Here is a 19,916-nt window from a genome sequence, read left to right on the forward strand (position 1 = left end):
AATAATTAATGGTTGGCCAGTTATATGTCACATGACATAAAAAACTAAAGAGAAATTAAGTAATCTAACAACATTTTATTGTGTATTTGAAGAAAATAACCACAAAATATTATTTTTAACAAAAATAACAATTTGTTCCGCAATAGCTACTTTGGACCAAAAAAAACATACTGACAAAAAAGTATATTTTGGAATGATTTCGAACTGAAATTTCATATTCAGAAAAAAAATAAAAAAAAACTCCGGAATTCATGAACAAGTATGATATCCGATAAAGAATTCTGGAATTTCGAAGAAAAAAATTATTTTTTTACTTAAATGTAGCAAAAAGTTACACAAACATAGTGATATGAAATATATAAGATAATATATATAAAATTAGAAATTGTATTGAAAACACTGATATTAAACTTTTCGAAATATAACATTCGGAATCTAGGAAAAAATAGAAAGGTTCATTTGAAAAAAAAATTAAAAAAAAACTCCAAAATATCAACAGTACTTTTAAATTACAATATTATAGAGAAAATGACTGTCTTTCAAAAACTAAAAAAAATATTTTCATCTCAAAAATCCATTTATGATATAACGTAATAACGGTTGGATAATTAGCTTACTTAAATTTCCAATAATAAAAATAAGCAAAACAAAAAATAAGTAAATAAAAAGATTTTTAAAAAATTACCCAAACGGGGTAATTACCGCTTGCCATTTTCACCTTACCGGTTGCCATTTTCACTCCATTGACTCTTTAAAGAACGCACAACCAAGTACCAACGCAAGAACTGAACAAATAGAAAAGCTAAAACCCAACGGCTACATCCCCTTTTCCATTTCAATTTATAATAATTAATAAACAATCATTTTAAATCCCAACGGTCAAAATTAAAACACCTTTAAAGCTCTTCAAATTCTCATCCCCTGTTTACGTTACAAACTCAAATTAATTCAAATTTACTCCTAAAATCAAGATTTCTTTCTCCAGCAATCTGTACTCATTTTTCTTCTCTCCCAAATTGTACAAGATTCATATACGTTAATGGCGAATTTCGCATCAAACAGATCTCCTTCGCCACTTTCAGCAAGGGGTTTCAGAAATTCGGAGACAAATACGACCACCAGAAGGAGCTTCAGTGGCAACCCTTTTACCAGACCCAATGCTGTGGTAAACCCTAGAAGCGTAAATCCACCTACCCCTGCAAACACCCCTGCTACAACAGGTATAAACGATCTTTGATTTCATGATTTTGAGTTTTTGTTCTGTAAATTGGGTTTTTGATTTTTAGTTTTTTTTATGTTGTTAGATCATACGAAAAGAGGTTCAGTACTTCGCAAAAGCACTGGTAGTTCGATGTTTCAGGATGGAAAAGAGAATCACAAAGATATAGTTCGTTCACCTGCTAGATCATATGAAAAGGGTTTCATGGCACCAACGATCTCAGCTGCTTCAAAGTTCACTCCATCACCAAGAAAGAAAGTTCTTGGTGAAAAGAATGAGGTGGTAAGAACTTCGATCCAGTTCTTGGACAAAGATTTCGTAATGAAATCTGAAGCAACACCGTTGGATCAACATGCCATGATGGAAGAGGATTCAAATGAATCGGTAACCCTTGAACAAAAAGAAGTTGTTCTTGAAACTCCTCCTGTTCGTAAGGTAACTTTCGTTTCGATTGATGATGCAACTGATGTTACTGAAGATTTTGATTTGGTAAAGATTAGACCTTTCTGTTGTTCTCCACAAACTTCACCTATCATTGCCCCTTTTGATGCCGACCATCTTCCTCCATATGATCCAAAAAAGAATTTTCTTTCCCCTAGACCTCAGTTTCTTCGTTACAAACCAAACCCAAGAATTGAACTTTTACTAAACAAAGTCGATGGGAATGATGGTTATGGAGAAGATGATGTTATTGGTCTTGAAGACGGCTTTAATCTTTCTGATACTTCGTCAGACACCGAAAAAGAAGAAGCAAAACAAAAAGAGGAAGAAGAAGAAGAAGCAAAGCTAAAAGAAGACGACGAAGAAGAAGAAAAAGAAGCAAAAGTGGAAGAGGAAGAAGAGAAATTAGAAGATCTACGCCATGGGTCATCAGACAATTTGTCTAAAATCATTTCTGAAGAAAAACAGTCTGATTCCAAGCTAAAAACAGCATCAAAACCAAGGTTTTTCACAAGATCAAAGACTATATTGTGCATTTCTGTGATGTTCCTGGTTGCCTGTTTTTCAGTTTCTTTTACTGATTCACCACCCATGGATTTGCCAATCTATAAGGATGTAAGCTTCTCGGAGATTTATGATGAATCTTTGAAGTTGGCTGCATCTGTTAAAGTTTCATTAGATGGTTTTGTTGAAAGTCTTGAGCAGTGGTCAAACATTTTCGTTTCTTACCTCTCCGGCCAGTTATCCCATTTTAGTTCAACCCACAGCTCCATACAGTTCTTTAACTTGACCCCTTCTCCCATCCAAGAAGAATGGAAAATCGTGGCAGATTATGCAGATGTTGAAAATTTTGAAGAAATTCAAGAATTTGAGGAAGAAATGGAGGAAAACTTTGAGATGGTGGAAGAAGAAGCGTATGAAGAAATGGAAGTTGATGTACAAGATGAGGTTTTGATGGAAGACCCAAATGAGATTCAACCCAATGATGTTATTTTGGAGAAAAGTTTGAATCTTGAAGATGGGTCGAGTGAAATAGCTTCACTTTCTGTGAGCAAATCAGAAATGGCTGTGAATGATTATGAAATCGAGTCTAGTTTAGCAGATACTAGTGCTGAATCAGAAACTTTGACCACTTCGTTGACCAGATCAGTCTACCCAATCTATATGACTGGTTTTTCCATGGTGATAGTTGTCATGGCAGCAATTTTTTATTTGATTAAAAAGAAATCTACTGGTACAAGTGCCACTGCACGTGTTACTAAGCTTGATGCAGATAATGATAAAGAGTTGCAAGAAGAAAGCTCGTGTTCTTCAGAGTCTAGCATTCAGAAGGGTTACAAGAAGAAACCTATCAACAACAAAAGAGACTCTTTGGCTTCTTCATCAGAATTCTCTATGGGTTCTGCTTCTTATGGGAGCTTCACTACGTTTGAAAAAATTCCCATTAAGCATGTGAGTATTGAGAATTCCAATTTATAGCACATGCTGGATTATGTTTATTTTATAATACTTATTTATCTTGTTTTTGTTTGGTTTTGTAGAGAGATGAAGTCATTCTGACACCAATCAGAAGATCCAGCAGACTGGTGAAAAACTAAGTCACATCTTCATGATGATCATCATCAATTGTTGCACCAATCTTCGTGTGCTGGGATTGATTTCTAACATAAGTTTTAGATTGATTGCGTATTGTAGGTTTAGAGTCATGTTGGTTTGAAATCATTAGTCGATTCTTTGGAATTCTGCTTCTAATTCATATTTCTCTTTGAGTTATTGGTTTTTGCTGCATTTTCAGTACTCTACTGGTTGTGGTTAATCATAATCTTTAACAAATCAAACTTTTTGGATATGTTTGATCAAAGAAAGTTTAATTGTATGGTTTAGTGAACATTTGTTTTTAAAGCATATCCATTTTGATGGCCTATTAAAAAAGTAGAGTACAAAGGATTCAAAATTCGATCTTGGCACACAATTGTGGTTTAGTGAAATATTTGTTCATTTTTTGTTGGCCTATTAAAATGGTAGTGTAAAAAAAGGATTCAAAATTCAATTTAAAGGATTTTTCTAAGATTCAAGATTTTATGGATAAACAGTATCAACATATATGGGCCAAATCTTTCAACTCAACAGATGTGTTGTTTATTCAAAAAATTTCTAAGTATATTTCTACTTTCTTTCTCGTGAAGGAATAGTCAACCGTAGCATCTCTTAGGGTGATCGGAATCGTGACCAACTAGGTTGCGGGGGTTGGGAGTGATGTGATGTTTCTCTCTCTCCCTCTCTCTCTCTCTCCATGTGTTTTAGGACTAGTATCGTAGTTGTTATGTGATTTTTTTAACTGAATGAGTTGAGTGGATCAAAAAAATAGAGTTTCCATATGTTGTGTATTAAGAAAGATAGAAAAAAGAGAAGAAAGAAAAACTAACGTGGAACTGATATGGGAGTGGGTAGGTTAGGTTGGGAGGAAAGGACGCCTTAAGGTCCATTTTATTTAAGGTTTTTTTTTTTAATACAAAAATATAATATTGTAGGACATGTCCTTTAAAAAAAGATATGAGTTTTTCTTTAAAAGAAAAACTTTTCTAGATCGATTTGTGTTGTTTGGGGACCTTCTCCCATTATATCCTCATTGTTACATTGTCTTATTTGTTGATTATTTTTCTAAAATATATGCAGATCTACCTCGTTGCCCAAAAATATGATGCTTATAAAACTTTTCAAACATGGTTCATTGTGGTTGAACATCGAAACTTATATGTAGTAGATATTGATCTCACTCTACTAGTTGATTACGGGCTCTTTAGTGCTTTTGCCACTTTGCCTTTGAAAATGTAGTATACCTCAAACCAAATTCCCTCTTTTATTTCTCAAATTCTTTCTCCATCCGAGTGGGAAGGTTGAACGTATATTATTAATAATTCCTTCGATAAAATATAAGCACATACATGAGGAAATGAATTACATATATGATCGTGAAGTGTAGTCGAGCTTCAAGATGTTGAAACTTGGCTTTTATACGATTCATAATGGATTGGGATACTTAGCTTAATAATAATGTCAGGATATTTGTAAGTAGACGGTTTATTTAAACTTATGTGTATGTTATCTTCAAGTATTCAAATGGGTTGAAGGGTTCAGTTCTTATAATACTCTTGATTCTCGAATATTTGGACTATGTAATAATATGAAAATGTAATCATTTCGATTTTTTCATGTATGCATAAATTTGATCAATTCTAATTATTGTTTGTATATATTCCTGGTTACACTAAAATGGGGGAGGTTTGTTGGTGATTTTAATATCACGATGTCATTTTAGTATATTAGAATTTACAGATTATTAAATATAGTTAAATTCTTGATTTTATTTACAAGTTAAGAAGTAAGCTTGAGTAAAACGAGTTTAATCTCAATACGACCAAATGACATCTCAAGGGGCTGCATCCCCTTTACGAGGTCCACAAGGCATCGCCCTCGCTGATATTTTAATGTTGATAGAAATTTTTTTGAACTGTCATACCTAAATGGATAAAATAAACATTTTAATGTTGACAGAAAAATTTGAAGGAGAATTTTTTACACACCATTCTATTAAACACCAACCTACTATATAGTTATTAGGTAATGATTTCCATTAATAAATTGTTTTGATTACATTGTTTTCCAAAAAAATTAAGTTTTTTTCTCTCTTATTTTTTTAGGAGTTGGCTAAAAAGACATCTTATTTTATCATTTAGACACCCTATATAATTTTTAAGGTATTTTTATTAATTAAAATTGTATTGTTTTCTGAAAAAGATGATTATAAGTAATAAAGGTCTTTATAGGGTGTCTTAATAGCAACACATTATTTTTATCTCTTTTTCTCTCCTTTATATATTAATCCAGAATATAATTTTCTTTTTGTTATTGAAGTACAAAAATAAAAGAATAAATAAAGTTTTTTTTTTTATTTCCTGTGTTAGCAAGAGACGGTTTTTTTTTTTTTTTTTTTTTTTTTTTGGTATGCATCAAGAATGGGAGACATGAGATATAATTTTGTTGTCCTTTTTTTATTGTGACCAATCAAGAAGTGAAAGAAAAAAAATCTTATACAATTTTTGTTAATATTAGAGATAACGTTTTAAATTCCAAATTCATGAACCCGTTTATATTCATATGAGGTTTTTTAAGGTTCTTTTAGATCTCTATCCTCCTATTGTTTTTATTTTTTTTATTATATAATATATATATATATATATATATATATATATATATATATGTATATATTAAAATTCTCCTAGCTTAGCTACAACAAAGATGGTTTTTTTGGCAGAAATGATCCTTTGGTTTTGCAGTTGTTTTCCATTTCTTTTAGGGGTTATTTTATGCCATTTTATATATTCTTTTGCATACGTGTTGTTTTTATTTGGCTTCGCCGCTTTATTCTCCAATCAGATTCCGATTTGTGGCCCGCTTCCCAGATCCTTCACCCACCGTCTTTCTTATTGCACATCTTCCCCACCGCCTTTGTGTTCGAACAGTCCCGGTTTCCTAGTGATTTTATCCCCGCACCAATCGATCCTAAGTTTCTTCATTCCACCGCTTCTTATCCAAACCTTCTGTTCTCTTTCTTCCTTCCTTCTTACACCGATTTCGTCCCCCCTGATTTCGTCTCCTTCCCACTTCCGGTTGTTGATAAGGGTGATTAGGCTTTCACCGACAACAATTCTAGCCTACAAAAGCCATCGACTTCCACACCCGTCTGCTACTAATGGGTTCTATCAATTTCAATAACAAATTTTCGATTTCCCTATATGTATAGACCTAATTATTACACAGATTTAAGCTATCAGTTGCAGGTTTGAGTTTTTACAGATGCAAATTCACATCTTCCAATCTTTATATCAATGCTTTAATAGGGATTGGTGTTTTGATTACTGAGATTGTTTATGTGGTTTTGTTTGTGATTTTAGGGAAAATTGGTGAAGGGTTTTCACATTACATTTATTCTCCAATTAAAGCAAGGTGCATTTGGAACCGCCCGATGAGCAAGATGATCGGAGCTGGTTGTGTTTCGGCAGAGCATAATGCGATTTCATGGATGCAAGCTCGATTTTCTCTTCTTTTATCAAGTTACAGCTTCTTAAGTTATTTATCTTCAGTTATTTCTTATAGAAGGTAATACCCTGTAATTTCGAATCCCTATTTCTTCCATTTTTTATCTAAAATATCTTACTTTTTTTTTTTCTTTTTTTTTTGTGATGAGAAAACAACAAGCTTTGATTCCTCCTGTTGTCATTCTCAACTTTGTTGTATTCGGTATTATAGTATTATTCAAGTTAGCACAATCTTCTATTTTTTAGGGTTCTTTAGTCAATTGGTTGTTAGATTTTGGATTTTTTTTTGTTTGTTTGTTATATTGGATTGCAAAATCCTACCGAGTAACTTCAAATTTAAATTCCTTATGAAACATTCCTCATTGACTTCTTTGGATGAAAGTTGAACATGTTTGATTTTACCAAAAAGAATGAATACACAAATGGTTGTTGTACTGCACATAAGGTTCTTTAAATTTTTTAAACTTAAATTTCTTTAATGTCCATGGTCAATTCTGGAGCCAAAGCTAATTGTGCTCAGTTTTTATCACCGTTGTCAAATCCGCTTGGTTTTATTAAGATATTATGTGAGCATATTTGAATGCTTTAGTTTTGTATATGTTTCGTCATTCACCTATTGGAATTGAAGATAAAACAAAAGAAGGTTGAAGCAAAGGCAAAAAAGGTATATTTCATTTTCGTCAGATTTTACGGTTTCCATGTTCCAGAACTTGGGTAGTAACATCTACAGTGGAAATCACATTGTAAGTGTGTGTAAAAGACATAAATACCATCTTTATCATCATCATGGTTATAAATAGCCTTAGAAAGGTTATACCATCTAGTTTGGTCTGGTCTAGTCCTAGCAAAAGAAAGTGAAATGACATTGATACAATGGTAATCATTTCGAATATTTGGAATATTTGGACTATGTAATAATATGAAAATGTAATCATTTTGATTTTTTCATGTATGCATAAATTTGATCAATTCTAATTATTGTTTATATATATTCCTGGTTACACTAAAATGGGGGAGGTTTGTTGGTGATTTTAATATCACTGTGTCATTTTAGTATATTAGAATTTACAGATTATCAAATATAGTTAAATTCTTGATTTTATTTACAAGTTAAGAAGTAAGCTTGTGTAAAACGAGTTTAATCTCAATACGACCAAATGACATCTCAAGGGGCTGCATCCCCTTTACGCTGATATTTTAATGTTGACAGAAATTTTTTTGAACCATCATACCTAAATGGATAAAATAAACATTTTAATGTTGACAGAAAAATTTGAAGGAGATTTTTTACACACCACTCTATTAAACACCAACCTACTATATAGTTATTAGGTAATCATTTCCATTAATACATTGTTTTCCAAAAAAATTAAGTTTCTTTCTCTCTCATTTTTTTAGGAGTTGGCTAAAAAGATATCTCATTTTATCATTTAGACACCCTATATAATTTTTAAAATATTTCTATTGGTTGAAATTGTATTGTTTTCTGAAAAATATGATTATAAGTAATAAAGATCTTTATAGGTGTCTTAAGAGCAACACATTATTTTTATCTCTTTGTCTCTCCTTTATATATTAATCCATAATATAATTTTCTTTTTGTTATTGCAGTACAAAAATAAAAAAATAAATAAAGTTTTTTTTTTTTTTTTTTATTTCTTGTGTTAGCAAGAGACGTTTTTTTTTTTTTTTTTTTTTTGGTAAGCATCAAGAATGGGAGACATGAGATATAATTTTGTTGTCCTTTTTTTATTGTGACCAATCAAGAAGTGAAAGAAAAAAATCTTATACAATTTTTGTTAATATTAGAGATAACATTTTAAATTCCAAATTCATGAACCCGTTTATATTCATATGAGGTTTTTTAAGGTTCTTTTAGGTCTCTATCCTCCTATTGTTTTTATTTTTTTTATTATATAATATATTTTAATATATATATATATATATATATATATATATATATATATATATTAAAATTCTCCTAGCTTAGCTACAGTGAAGATGATTTTTTTTTGGCAGAAATGATCCTTTGGTTTTGCAGTTGTTTTCCATTTTTTTAGGGGTTATTTTATGCCGTTTTTATATATTCTTTTTGCATACGTGTTGTTTTTATTTGGCTTCGCCGCTTTATTCTCCAATCAGATTCGGATTTGTGGCCCGCTTCCCAGATCCTTCACCCACCGTCTTTCTTATTGCACATCTTCCCCACCACCTCTGTGTTTGAACAGTCCCGATTTTCCAGTGATTTTATCCCCGCACCAATCGATCCTTCCAGTTTCTTCATTCCACCGCTTGTTATCCAAACCTTCTGTTCTCTTTCTTCCTTCCTTCTTACACCGATTTCGTCCCCCTTGATTTCGTCTCCTTCCCACTTCCGGTTGTTGATAAGGGTGATTAGGCTTTCATCGACAACAATTCTAGCCTACAAAAGCCACCGGCTTCCACACCCGTCTGCTACTAATGGGTTCTGTCAATTTCAATAGCAAATTTTCGATTTCCCTATATGTATAGACCTAATTGTTACACAGGTTTAAGCTATCAGTTGCAGGTTTGAGTTTTTACAGATGCAAATTCACATCTTCCAATCTTTATATCAATGCTTTAATAGGGATTGGTGTTTTGATTACTGAGATTGTTTATGTGGTTTTGCTTGTGATTTTAGGGAAAATTGGTGAAGGGTTTTCACATTACATTTATTCTCCAATTAAAGCAAGGTGCATTTGGAACCGCCCGATGAGCAAGATGATCGGAGCTGGTTGTGCTTTGGCAGAGCATAATGCGATTCCATGGATGCAAGCTCAATTTTCTCTTCTTTTATCAAGTTACGGCTTCTTAAGTTATTTATCTTCAGTTATTTCAGTCAATTGGTTGTTAGATTTTGGAATTTTTTTTGTTTTTTTGTTATATTGGATTGCAAAATCCTACAGAGTAACTTCAAATTTAAATTCCTTATGAAACATTCCTCATTGACTTCTTTGGATGAAAGTCGAACATGTTTGATTTTACCAAAAAGAATGAATACACAAATGGTTGTTGTACTGCACATGAGGTTCTTTAAATTTTTTAAACTTAAATTTCTTTAATGTCCATGGTCAATTCTGGAGCCAAAGCTAATTGTGCTCAGTTTTTATCACCGTTGTCAAATCCGATTGGTTTTATTAAGATATTATGTGAGCACATTTGAATGCTTTAGTTTTGTATATGTTTCGTCATTCACCTATTGGAATTGAAGATAAAACAAAAGAAGGTTGAAGCAAAGACAAAAAAGGTATATTTCATTTTCGTCAGATTTTACGGTTTCCATGTTCCAGAACTTGGGTAGTAACATCTACAGTGGAAATCACATTGTAAGTGTGTTAAAAGATCATTTTACAAATTTTAGATTTCACACATATTTTAAAAAAGTTTCCACCATTTGTTTTATTTATCTACTATAACATGCTACTTTAATTTCTGTCTATTACAACTTTTTTTTCATAACTATTTTAAACCTCATATGCATGCCATATTATTCAATAGCATCCTACTTTACTATTGTAGATTAGATTGACTTTTTGGTTGACTTTTATGTACCATTATTCTAATTTGTAGCACATCTCTAACAATTCCTTTAATACGGCGCAACAAACTTCAATGGACAATGTGAGAGGTGTAGTTATTAAAGGTTGTCGAGACTTGTGTATTTATTTATTCATTTATTAACAAAGACTTATTATGGACTTTTTACTGAGTTTATTTAGTTGATGTGGTTTTGGTAAATTTTTTTACAGAAAAGGGTGCAGAGATTTTCAAGTAATAATAATAGTAAAGGAATTCCATGGAAGAGTATTTTAGATTTTGGAGAGGATGTGTTCCACAAAAGTCGTACTACAATCGACCTAAAAGATAAATGGAGAAACTTATGCAAAGGAAGCCCTACCGAAAAGAAGCAAAAACTCTAAAATTGTGATCATATTGCACCTGCACTGTTTTTATATTTAAAAAAAATTTAATTTTTACAGTTTTAGGACGACATTTGCCCCTGAACACTGTTTTTATATTATTAAAAATGAATTTATATAGTTTTAGGACGATATTACCCCTACACACTCTTTTAATATTAAAAAAAATAAATGTTTGCATTTTTAGGGCCATATTGCCGCACACTTTTTATATTAATAAAATTAATTTTTTTCAGCTTTAGGACCGTATTGCCCCTGCACACTATTATTATATTAATAATATTCAATTTTATTAATGAAATTCAGTTTTTACAGTTTAAGTTAATGTAGGTAATAGGTATTGATGTTTCAGATTTATATCGTTTTATGTTTGAATCCAAAAAATTCAAAGTTTATTATTCTATTTTTTTCTCCTTTGTTGTAGGTTGACATCATGAAGATGCCATTTCATGGTAACAGAATTTGTATGCAGTTTATACTGGCTGTTTGCTATTAATGTGGTATATAAATGTTGTTTTTCCAATATCAAATTTACTATTGTTTCTACATTTATCTTATTTGTAACTATGATGTTATATTTATGTCTTAACATAAGGTGCGATGCTACAAAGAGGTGTATGACCAAGTGTAGGAGATTGAACTCGGGTTTGAGTAGCAATTAATGCATCGGTTGCTATAGTGCGAAAGATAATTGCTTCTCGAGTACTTGCAAAACCAAAAAGTAGATTGTCATTTCTTACAATGTTGACATTTGATTTATCGTCACATGGTCTTCAGGATTTATCTTTTTTTTTTTTCTCATTGCAGGATACTCACCACTTGATAAAGCAAATCTCATTGATTTATATACAAGAGTAAGTTTATTAATATTTTATGTCAATCCATATTTCACCTCTAATCATGACCCTGTTTGGTATTTCCAGTTTTGCAATTTCCAGTTTTGCACATCATTAATTTTATGTTCTCACTGAAAGGGATTGTCAAAAAGCTAAAATATATTATTTGTTCACTACATAAGGGATGACTTCAAGTTTAACAATAAATTTCTCAGTTATTCATTTCTTTAGTGTAAGTTTAAGTGAATTTGGTAATTTAGTAACAAGTTTGTAAGGGTGGTTTTTGTTATGTATCATTGTGCTGATTTTTTTTTTTTATTCTTTTTACAGGTAGAATTGAAGTTTGAACATCGAAATAGTAAAGATTGTAGCTACGGTCCTCTGTATGAGTGGCAACTCTATATGTATGCATCAAACGCTGTCCGATTGAGACTTTTGGTTATATAATTTATCTATTCATGATTTAATTTCTTAACTTTTTTTTAATGCTTAAAGAACGTTGAATGGATATTACGGGATTTCATAGGTTCACTACAAGGATAGACAAGGTGACTTTTACATTCTGGAGACTTTTTTTCTGATGATTTCAGACTTCATCTCTATTGCTTATGTTAATCATGTTTCTTTATCCATTAATTTTGTCTGATGATTAATTTTTTTTTCAGTGGTCTAACTGCTGAAGGTTGTGGTCTGCAAAAAATCGGTTTCCATTAGATTATATACAGAAAATCAAATTGGGGATAGGAAAATTAAGTGATTACTAATACAAGCAAGTAACACTCCAATAGCCCCAAAAAAGGTTTCAACTATTTTTTCCAGGTATTTTAATTCCTCACTACATTACATACTGGCAATCATATCATTATAAAACCTAATGACACTATTGACGCTTCAACATATTGGCATTTTCATAAAATTTCAAGAAATATATTAATTTTAGGCTGTAACTTATGAAGATAAGATTGAGATTGTATGTATTTTAATATATATTTTAATGACTTTAGAAATTTAACTCTTATCATTTTAAGCTAATTTTCTATCTTTTTACAGAATTAAATGCTACAATGATATAAATATCGACTATTGTTTCTCTCTTTCTATCTCTGTATTAGCCCAGGTCTCACTTATGAAGAAGGGTGTCAATTATTGCAAAATAAATGTAAAGAAGGAAAGCAAAAAGAAACCGATATGATTTTTAATGAAATTAAAGATCGTATTTGTAAAATTAATGGTGGATACATCCATGAAATATCCTTCTTAGAAGCTTTTCAAAGCGATTTCTATCTGCCTCAATTAATTTATTAATTTATTTGATTATCAGCTTTTCATAAAATTTATTATATTATTAATTAGTTTCCTTTCATTTCAGGAGTCAAGCAATGCAAAAATTGATTCAACTTCATGCCGTTGAAAATTGATTTGAAATTGTTCCATGTTAATGAATGCCAGGTAGGTATATGACGTGTATGATTAATTAATTACTTTTATTTCGTTAGTTATTTATTATTGCAATTCTTTTTAGCGCAAATATCCGATAATAGCAATGTACTGCACCGTGATTTTCATATTTCTTATTCATAATAGTAACTTTTTGACATTGTAAGTCCTTTATCAGAATGTTGTACATGTTCACTTCACTTGGATCGTATTTATTTATCATAATATTGATGGGCTGATTTACCCTTCAACTCATATACATATGTACAAGAGCAACAATATTTTCAGCATGACATACTTCCAAGAAATGAAGAAACCCTTTCACAGCCACCACAACTTGAATCATGGGATTCCAGATCAGATTCCATTTTCCATTCGTGGAAGGAACGATGCATTTAACATAAACAAGAGACTGATTCGGAAACAACATTTAAAACTTCTACCCCATAACTTTTCTAGTTTATATTTAATAATATACTAAACAATCATCTTTTTCTTAAATATTATATTTTTTTTGTTGTATACAATTATTTTTAATTCTTTTTTTGAAATAAAAAAACTAACAAAAAAGTAATGATAAAAATATTAGTTACAATATTAATATATTTAAAAGAAACATTAATAATGATTATTATATTTATTTATTTAATCTTAAAAGACATGTTATATCTTAAAAAGTTTTACCGAAAAGATTATATTTTTAAATATAATTTAATAAAAATAAACTTAGAATCTATACTTAATCGCTAACTTTATATATTTAAACTAAACAATTCAATTATCCAAAATAAAATTAGTTTATTTGCGGTTTATGTTACACGTGAAAAGATAATTTATATACATACTAATCTACAATAGCCACTTGAACAGTACTTCTATGTGATTGGACCAACATAAATGTATTTATTTTTTCTTTTCTTTTTTGTTTTGTGGCTTTCCATTGGTTTCTTCTTCCCTTTTCCGTTTTACTGGTTTACACGTGTTATAGACTCAGAGAATCCACCGCCCACCGCGTCTTCTCACCCACTTTTTCTCTAGATGCTTTCCAACGCCTCTAACCCTCCATCTCTCTCTAAACTCATCGCCTTCTCTTTCAGAGAGTAAACATCACAAAGTCGATCTGTTTCCTGGCACATGATCGGCTTCAATAAACTATCACCTTTTTCATGTAGTTGTATTGCATCTAAAGTATGTCGAGGTTGGATTTTGGTTAGTACTTCTTCGCAAGTTTTCGTTGTTTCTTTGTCCGATTGGGCTAACCGGTGGCTCTCTGTCCGATAACAATGGGTGTCCGACGGACTTGGTGACGCCGACGGTAACCATCACCAAGGTGGTTGAAGGCTTCATTTTTTGTTTTCCCTTATCTGAGCCCTAATTTTTTTGTTTTCTTTTAATTTATTTGAGGATTCTATTGACCGAATGGTTGATGAAGAATCAACAATTGTGTGTTGTTTCGTTTGTAGATGGCATTGACGTCTGTTTTAAATCCTCTAAATCACAAAACGATCCTCTGTGCTTGAAATTTCTATTTTGCTGGTGTTCCTGTTGGTGGCCAACAAAAGCCCTAAAAGCCCTAAATCGATTTCACTTCTCCCAAACGCTTTCAAACAAAAATAGGAAGAAATCGAAGGTGAATTCCTGCATGGCTTCGATTTTGAAGGTATGTACACAAGTAATTCCTAATTTTTTTCTCCAATCAGTTCATCAGCCATATTTGACTGAAACTGGGGTAAAGTTTTATGGATTCTAATTCTTGTCATTTGTTTGGTGATCAGTTTGGTACCATTGACGATCGTGCTGATAATCTTTAGCAAAAGATATCATTCAAGAGAAACAGTGAAAGTAAGGTTGACCTCACCTTTCTCGCAGGGTCATACTTTCTCATAACTTGCTTCGTTTTTGTTGCAGTGGAATACAGATGATTTCAGAATATGTTTGTCGACAATGATTGGGATTCTTAATTCCTTCTGTAGGTCTGTACCCGATTGACTTCTATATATATATATATATATATATATATATATATATATATATATATATATATATATATATATATATATATATATATATATATATATATATATATATATATATATATATATATATATCATAAGGCGGAGTTTGGGGATTCATCACTCAACCTTATTTTAGGAGTTCTTCAGGAGTTTTCACTTTCAGAGGCGCCTTCGTTCTCATAGTGACGAGAGTATATTTGTAAATTCATACGCAAAGGTCAGTTCTATACTTCTATTGTTTTTTTTTTTTTTTCTGTTTTTTAATGTCGATGTTTGTCTGAATGATTTAAGTCCATAAGTAGTGAAATATGTAATGCTTTTCTATATTTTATACATAAGAAATTAATAATATGAGTACATAAATAAATGAACAGTAAAATTCACTTCAGTGGTTGAAAAAGAGTGATGAATGCCATAATAAATAAATGGATATTTAATTATTTATTGAAAAAAACGCCAAAACAGATCTTTATAGGTTGAGTGATGTTCCTCTTGGTCAACCTTACGCACCATTCTGTCCCTTCAAATTTTGAAAATCAGGTAGCATCTCTTAAAATATATATATATATATATATATATATATATATATATATATATATATATATATATATATATATATATATATATATATATATATATTTGTTTAGTGTTTTTTTTAAAGAGATATTTGTTTTCTGTTTTTAATTATTAACCTAGAATGACATCCACATTAGATTAAACGATTAAAAGAAGTAGTGTTTTTAATTATATGTGTTCTGTCTGTGTCTGATTCTCTTTGGCTGGTACTCTCAAACTGATGTACTCAAAACATCCAACAGAGGAGGGAGAGTTGTGACACAATTCAATCAATATATGTAAGTATATAGAAATTGTGTATTAAGGTTTACTGATTCAAGACATGGCAAACATGAAATGAGGAGTTGAGTGAGTTTGATAAATGTGAGACTAATTTTTACAATTTCTTAATTTCTGACACAACAATTGTGTTTTCTTATGATTTTTAATTTCTTACCCTTGAATGAAATTTACTAATTTTAATAAAAAAAATCGAATTTTCAGAACAGTGTAAATGTTTGCTGGCAATTAAAGTTGATTGAGCAGTAAAGGCAGAACCAAAAGCAAATAAAGTTTATTAACAATTGAAGACCACAAAAATTTATGGTTTAAGTTCTATCTTTTTGCCTTTTTTTCATTTATATGAACTTTAATTTGTTTGATTTATGGAATTTTTTCTCTGAAACTCACTGAGTGGCTTCTGATTTTTTTCATGCTGGAAAATGTATTTGGTAAACTTATAAGGAAGTATACATTATAGTAAACTGATTACTTTTTTTTGCATTAATTAGTTTCACGGATTCACATGTTTAACCTCTCAAGTAATTTAAAAATTCTATCCTAATCTTGACATGTTTCAAGTATTGATTTATTTAAACATTGGCTTGAAAAACTACAATTTTGACTTCTTTTTAAAGTACATAGCTATTAAAATTTACCAATTATAGCATCTTACTTTCATTTTATTTGATTTTAAAGGATTTCACTTTGATGATACAGATGGTGAACATGGTATGGTGGGTGGAGTTATAACAACTATGACGAATTATAAATTACCATGGCAGGATGATCTGATATGACATGCTTTTGTGGGTGATGACGTGAACGAAAATCTTGAGATGGTAAACAACAGCGGGTCAATGAAATGTTTAAGATAATTAGTTTTTTATTAAACTCCACCTATTTTAATGGGTTGATCTTATAATATTCTTATATTTGTTTGAACAAATTTGTTGCTCTTCCTATTCATTTTCATCCCTGGGACCTTCAAATAAGCAGATAAATTGTTCTTTTTTTCTTTTTTATAATAATCAGAAAGTTATCCCTGTTTTGTTTTCCATTGTGTTTGATTTTGGTTTGATCTTCTCTTTCTCCAACATAGGTTTATGTTTAAGGTTGACATTTGAAAGAAAGTTTGATACAGCACGACAACTACTTGATGAAATGCTTCAACCAGGTTTTGACTTTTCATTCCAATATGGTATTAGCCCATTCTTTGATACTTTGTAGTGACGGTTGATCTTCATTTATCTAACATATATAACTTTTGTTCAAAGAACACATTAGGTCTCAACATAAACCTCCGTTAACAAAACATCTAATACTTAAATTTGCAAACGTTATGAATTCGAAAAAACTTTTTTTAACATTTAAACTGTGTTTGCCTTCAAATAGATTTGGCATTAAACAAGACAAGTTTATGATGGTAAGCTAAAATAATTTTTAACTCACTTTTGCTTATTCTATTTCTCAATGTATGTTGATTTTGTTAAATATAAAATAGTTATGTGTCAGTTACTGAATGATTATGTGAGTTTAAGTATATCTGAGTTGATTTTCCATATTTTCCCTTTTTCATACAATGATGATGTAATGTTATGTTTTTTTTCTTTTCTAAGATTTTTTCTAATTTCACTTCAGGGCGTGATGGTGTGAGAGAGAGAAAGCCTACTTACATAAACCTCAAGGTATTTTAATGTTGTTTATTAGATTAACCAATTATTATAGTTTGCTTTTTCTTTTAACTCTATGCATTACTTATTATAACTGTTGAATATATCTGATTGTAGCATTGTATTTTGTTTTTTTCTTATTACGAAACATTTGGGAAAAAATGACTAAATTACCCTTATGGATTTCCATTTTGAAACAATTCCATGCAGTCATCAAAAGTTTTCAGAAAACATCCATGAATGCTCTGGCGAAGGAGCAGATAGCTAACCTTCAGGAGGATCTCAAAGAATTTCACAGTTTTGAATTTGATCTGTCGTGGGGCCACAAGAGGATAGACATTGTTGAGAAACTAACTTTTGAAACAAACAATGTAAAGCATTGTAAACTTTGTTGTTATTTCATGTTTTTTAACAAAAGGCTATGAAATACCCTCCAACTCCCGCAACTCCAACACCCGCAACGCGGGATTCTTTCCTAGTTAATAACTAAAGTTGCATATAACTAACAAAAAATATAAACTTTATTATTTCGTTACGACTAATATTTATGTAGAAAAAAAATTGAAAGATGTTTTACTTATTTAATAAAAAACTGCTAAATTTTTATTTCAAATTTTATTTTTTATAATGTTATTTATATTATATTTTTGTAGTTTTTTTTTTTATCTTAATAAAATATAAATTTAAAATTATTAATATTAATAAAGGAGTAGGGTTCAATTGAGAAAAAAAAGTTAAGAATTGATTAATTATTCTCTTTTTCTTGGAAACAACAAATATTTTATATATAATAACGTCTATATGATTAGCAAGAAGCTAGATCACGAGCAATACAAGATTAAATTAGAATACACAAAATTTAGACAAAAGGAGATATGCTCCACCGGATCCACCTAGCTTTCGTACCTTCAGTTATTTGAACTAAGTATAGATCACTTCATCCACCACTTTTGTAGGGCACATCCTTATTTCTTTAAATACTCCATAGAAAGCTGCATTAATCCATTCTTTCTTACGTGAACTAAGTATAGTTTCCCCACATTTATTTTGTTGCAAAACACTTAGTTGTACCGGCGGAAATAGATAACGAATACACATGTGTTTTCCAACCAAACATGTTTCATTAAACTATGCTAATCATTACCTTAATATACACAAGAACATATGTTTTTTTTGTTTTGTTTTGTTTTTTTTTTTTTTTTTTTTTTTTTTTTTTTTAGAAAGATACTTTTATCGAAAAATGATTTTAAATATATCCAAATTTATATATATTTTTATTCTCTATTAATAGACATCCATATTGATATAGTTTTAAGATAAAATAAAAATTTTATTTTTTTAGATTTTCAGCTTTCGTTATTCATAAGTGAATAAAAATGCATCAAATTTTTATTACAGTACATTCGTTATTCACTTATGAATAAAACGTATGCTTAATTTTTTTACAGTTTAAGTGTCGTTCATATATGAATATAACACGTAATAAATTTTCTTACCTCAAGTATATTGTTTACATCATCTTTCTTCACATGTTATATTTATATATGAATAAAATGTGTATTAGTTGTCGTCATATGTTATATTTATATATGAATAAAACATTTATCAAAAATTTGTTATAGTTTATTTGCTATTTATATATGAATAAGTATTATGTTAATAAAAGACGCAGCTTTTTGAAAATTTAAACTACTTATTCATATATGAATAACAAATGAATTGTAACAAAATTATGATAAATGTGTTATTCGTATATACATATTACTTGTGAGGAAAACTAATACACGTTTTAACCATATGTAAATTAGGAGTGTGTATGGGACGATTTGGTTCAGTTACTGGTCAAAACTGAACCATTATCATTATGATTGGTTAATGCATTTTGGTAGCGATTGGGTATAGTTAATATTGGTTATGGTTAATGATTTTTATCGGTTACCGATTTTTGGTGAATAGTTAATATTGGTTAACCATAATGTTCAAAATAATATAATTGGCGAAAGTATAGTGGCATAAAAAAATGAAAAGATAATACAAAAAAGTCATCAGCGCCAATGTTTATAACCTAATTTATAGTAATAGAATAAAATGTATACGTTTGATAATCAGACTGAGATAACACATAGTCACATTCAAAATAAAAAAACATTCAATAAAAATATAAAACATTAAAAAAAAGGAAATTAATAATTTCATATATTGATAATTGATATTAACATTAAAATAAAGTCAAACATTCATACACGTTCAATGTGATTAAATTAAAAGCTATAAAATAAAATAGCCAATTATTCATATTATGTGTTATCTGGATAAAAAAAAGTCAATCTCGCATATATATTTAATGTGATTAAATTAAAAACAATAAATAAAAAAAACCAAAAAATTCAAAAAAAAAAAAAATACATTCTTATTATATCA

General features: G+C 30.0%; 1 protein-coding gene and 1 long non-coding RNA gene across 16 annotated transcripts; both read left to right on the forward strand.

The window, feature by feature from the left end:
* The first annotated feature begins 913 nt into the window (after nt 1–913).
* LOC111887026 (helicase SWR1) lies at nt 914–3,543 on the forward strand. The gene is made up of 3 exons (XM_023883253.3): nt 914–1,220; nt 1,305–3,112; nt 3,202–3,543. The coding sequence occupies exons 1-3, from the start codon at nt 1,040–1,042 to the stop codon at nt 3,256–3,258; spliced, it is 2,046 nt and encodes a 681-aa protein (XP_023739021.1). The 5' UTR covers nt 914–1,039; the 3' UTR covers nt 3,259–3,543.
* A 2,484-nt stretch (nt 3,544–6,027) lies between these two features.
* On the forward strand, nt 6,028–17,932 carry LOC111887031 (uncharacterized). 15 transcript variants are annotated; one of them, XR_008232470.1, is made up of 19 exons: nt 6,028–6,501; nt 6,616–6,820; nt 9,422–10,423; nt 10,530–11,200; nt 11,296–11,421; nt 11,508–11,554; nt 11,624–11,768; nt 11,867–11,940; nt 12,032–12,084; nt 12,202–12,355; nt 12,906–12,985; nt 14,437–14,633; nt 14,749–14,815; nt 14,882–14,946; nt 15,125–15,205; nt 15,454–16,664; nt 16,925–17,023; nt 17,464–17,510; nt 17,706–17,932. It is a non-coding gene; the product is annotated as an uncharacterized LOC111887031 (long non-coding RNA). The 15 variants fall into 15 exon arrangements; XR_008232469.1 differs by lacking the exon at nt 11,624–11,768 and having other exon boundaries at nt 6,034–6,501; nt 15,454–16,149; nt 16,543–16,664; XR_008232472.1 differs by lacking the exon at nt 11,624–11,768 and having other exon boundaries at nt 6,035–6,501; nt 15,454–15,842; nt 16,543–16,664.
* The last annotated feature ends 1,984 nt before the right edge of the window (nt 17,933–19,916 follow it).

This window comes from Lactuca sativa, chromosome 5, assembly GCF_002870075.4.
Source record: "Lactuca sativa cultivar Salinas chromosome 5, Lsat_Salinas_v11, whole genome shotgun sequence".
Classification (NCBI taxonomy): Eukaryota; Viridiplantae; Streptophyta; class Magnoliopsida; order Asterales; family Asteraceae; genus Lactuca; species Lactuca sativa.

What these genes read in the sequence shown, in the direction of transcription:
- LOC111887026 (XM_023883253.3), top strand. Translation starts at nt 1,040, where the DNA reads ATGGCGAATTTCGCATCAAACAGATCTCCTTCGCCACTTTCAGCAAGG. An exon ending in AAACACCCCTGCTACAACAG is followed by an intron (nt 1,221 to 1,304) that starts GTATAAACGATC and finishes TTATGTTGTTAG; the next exon opens with ATCATACGAAAAGAGGTTCA. An exon ending in AAAAAATTCCCATTAAGCAT is followed by an intron (nt 3,113 to 3,201) that starts GTGAGTATTGAG and finishes TTGGTTTTGTAG; the next exon opens with AGAGATGAAGTCATTCTGAC.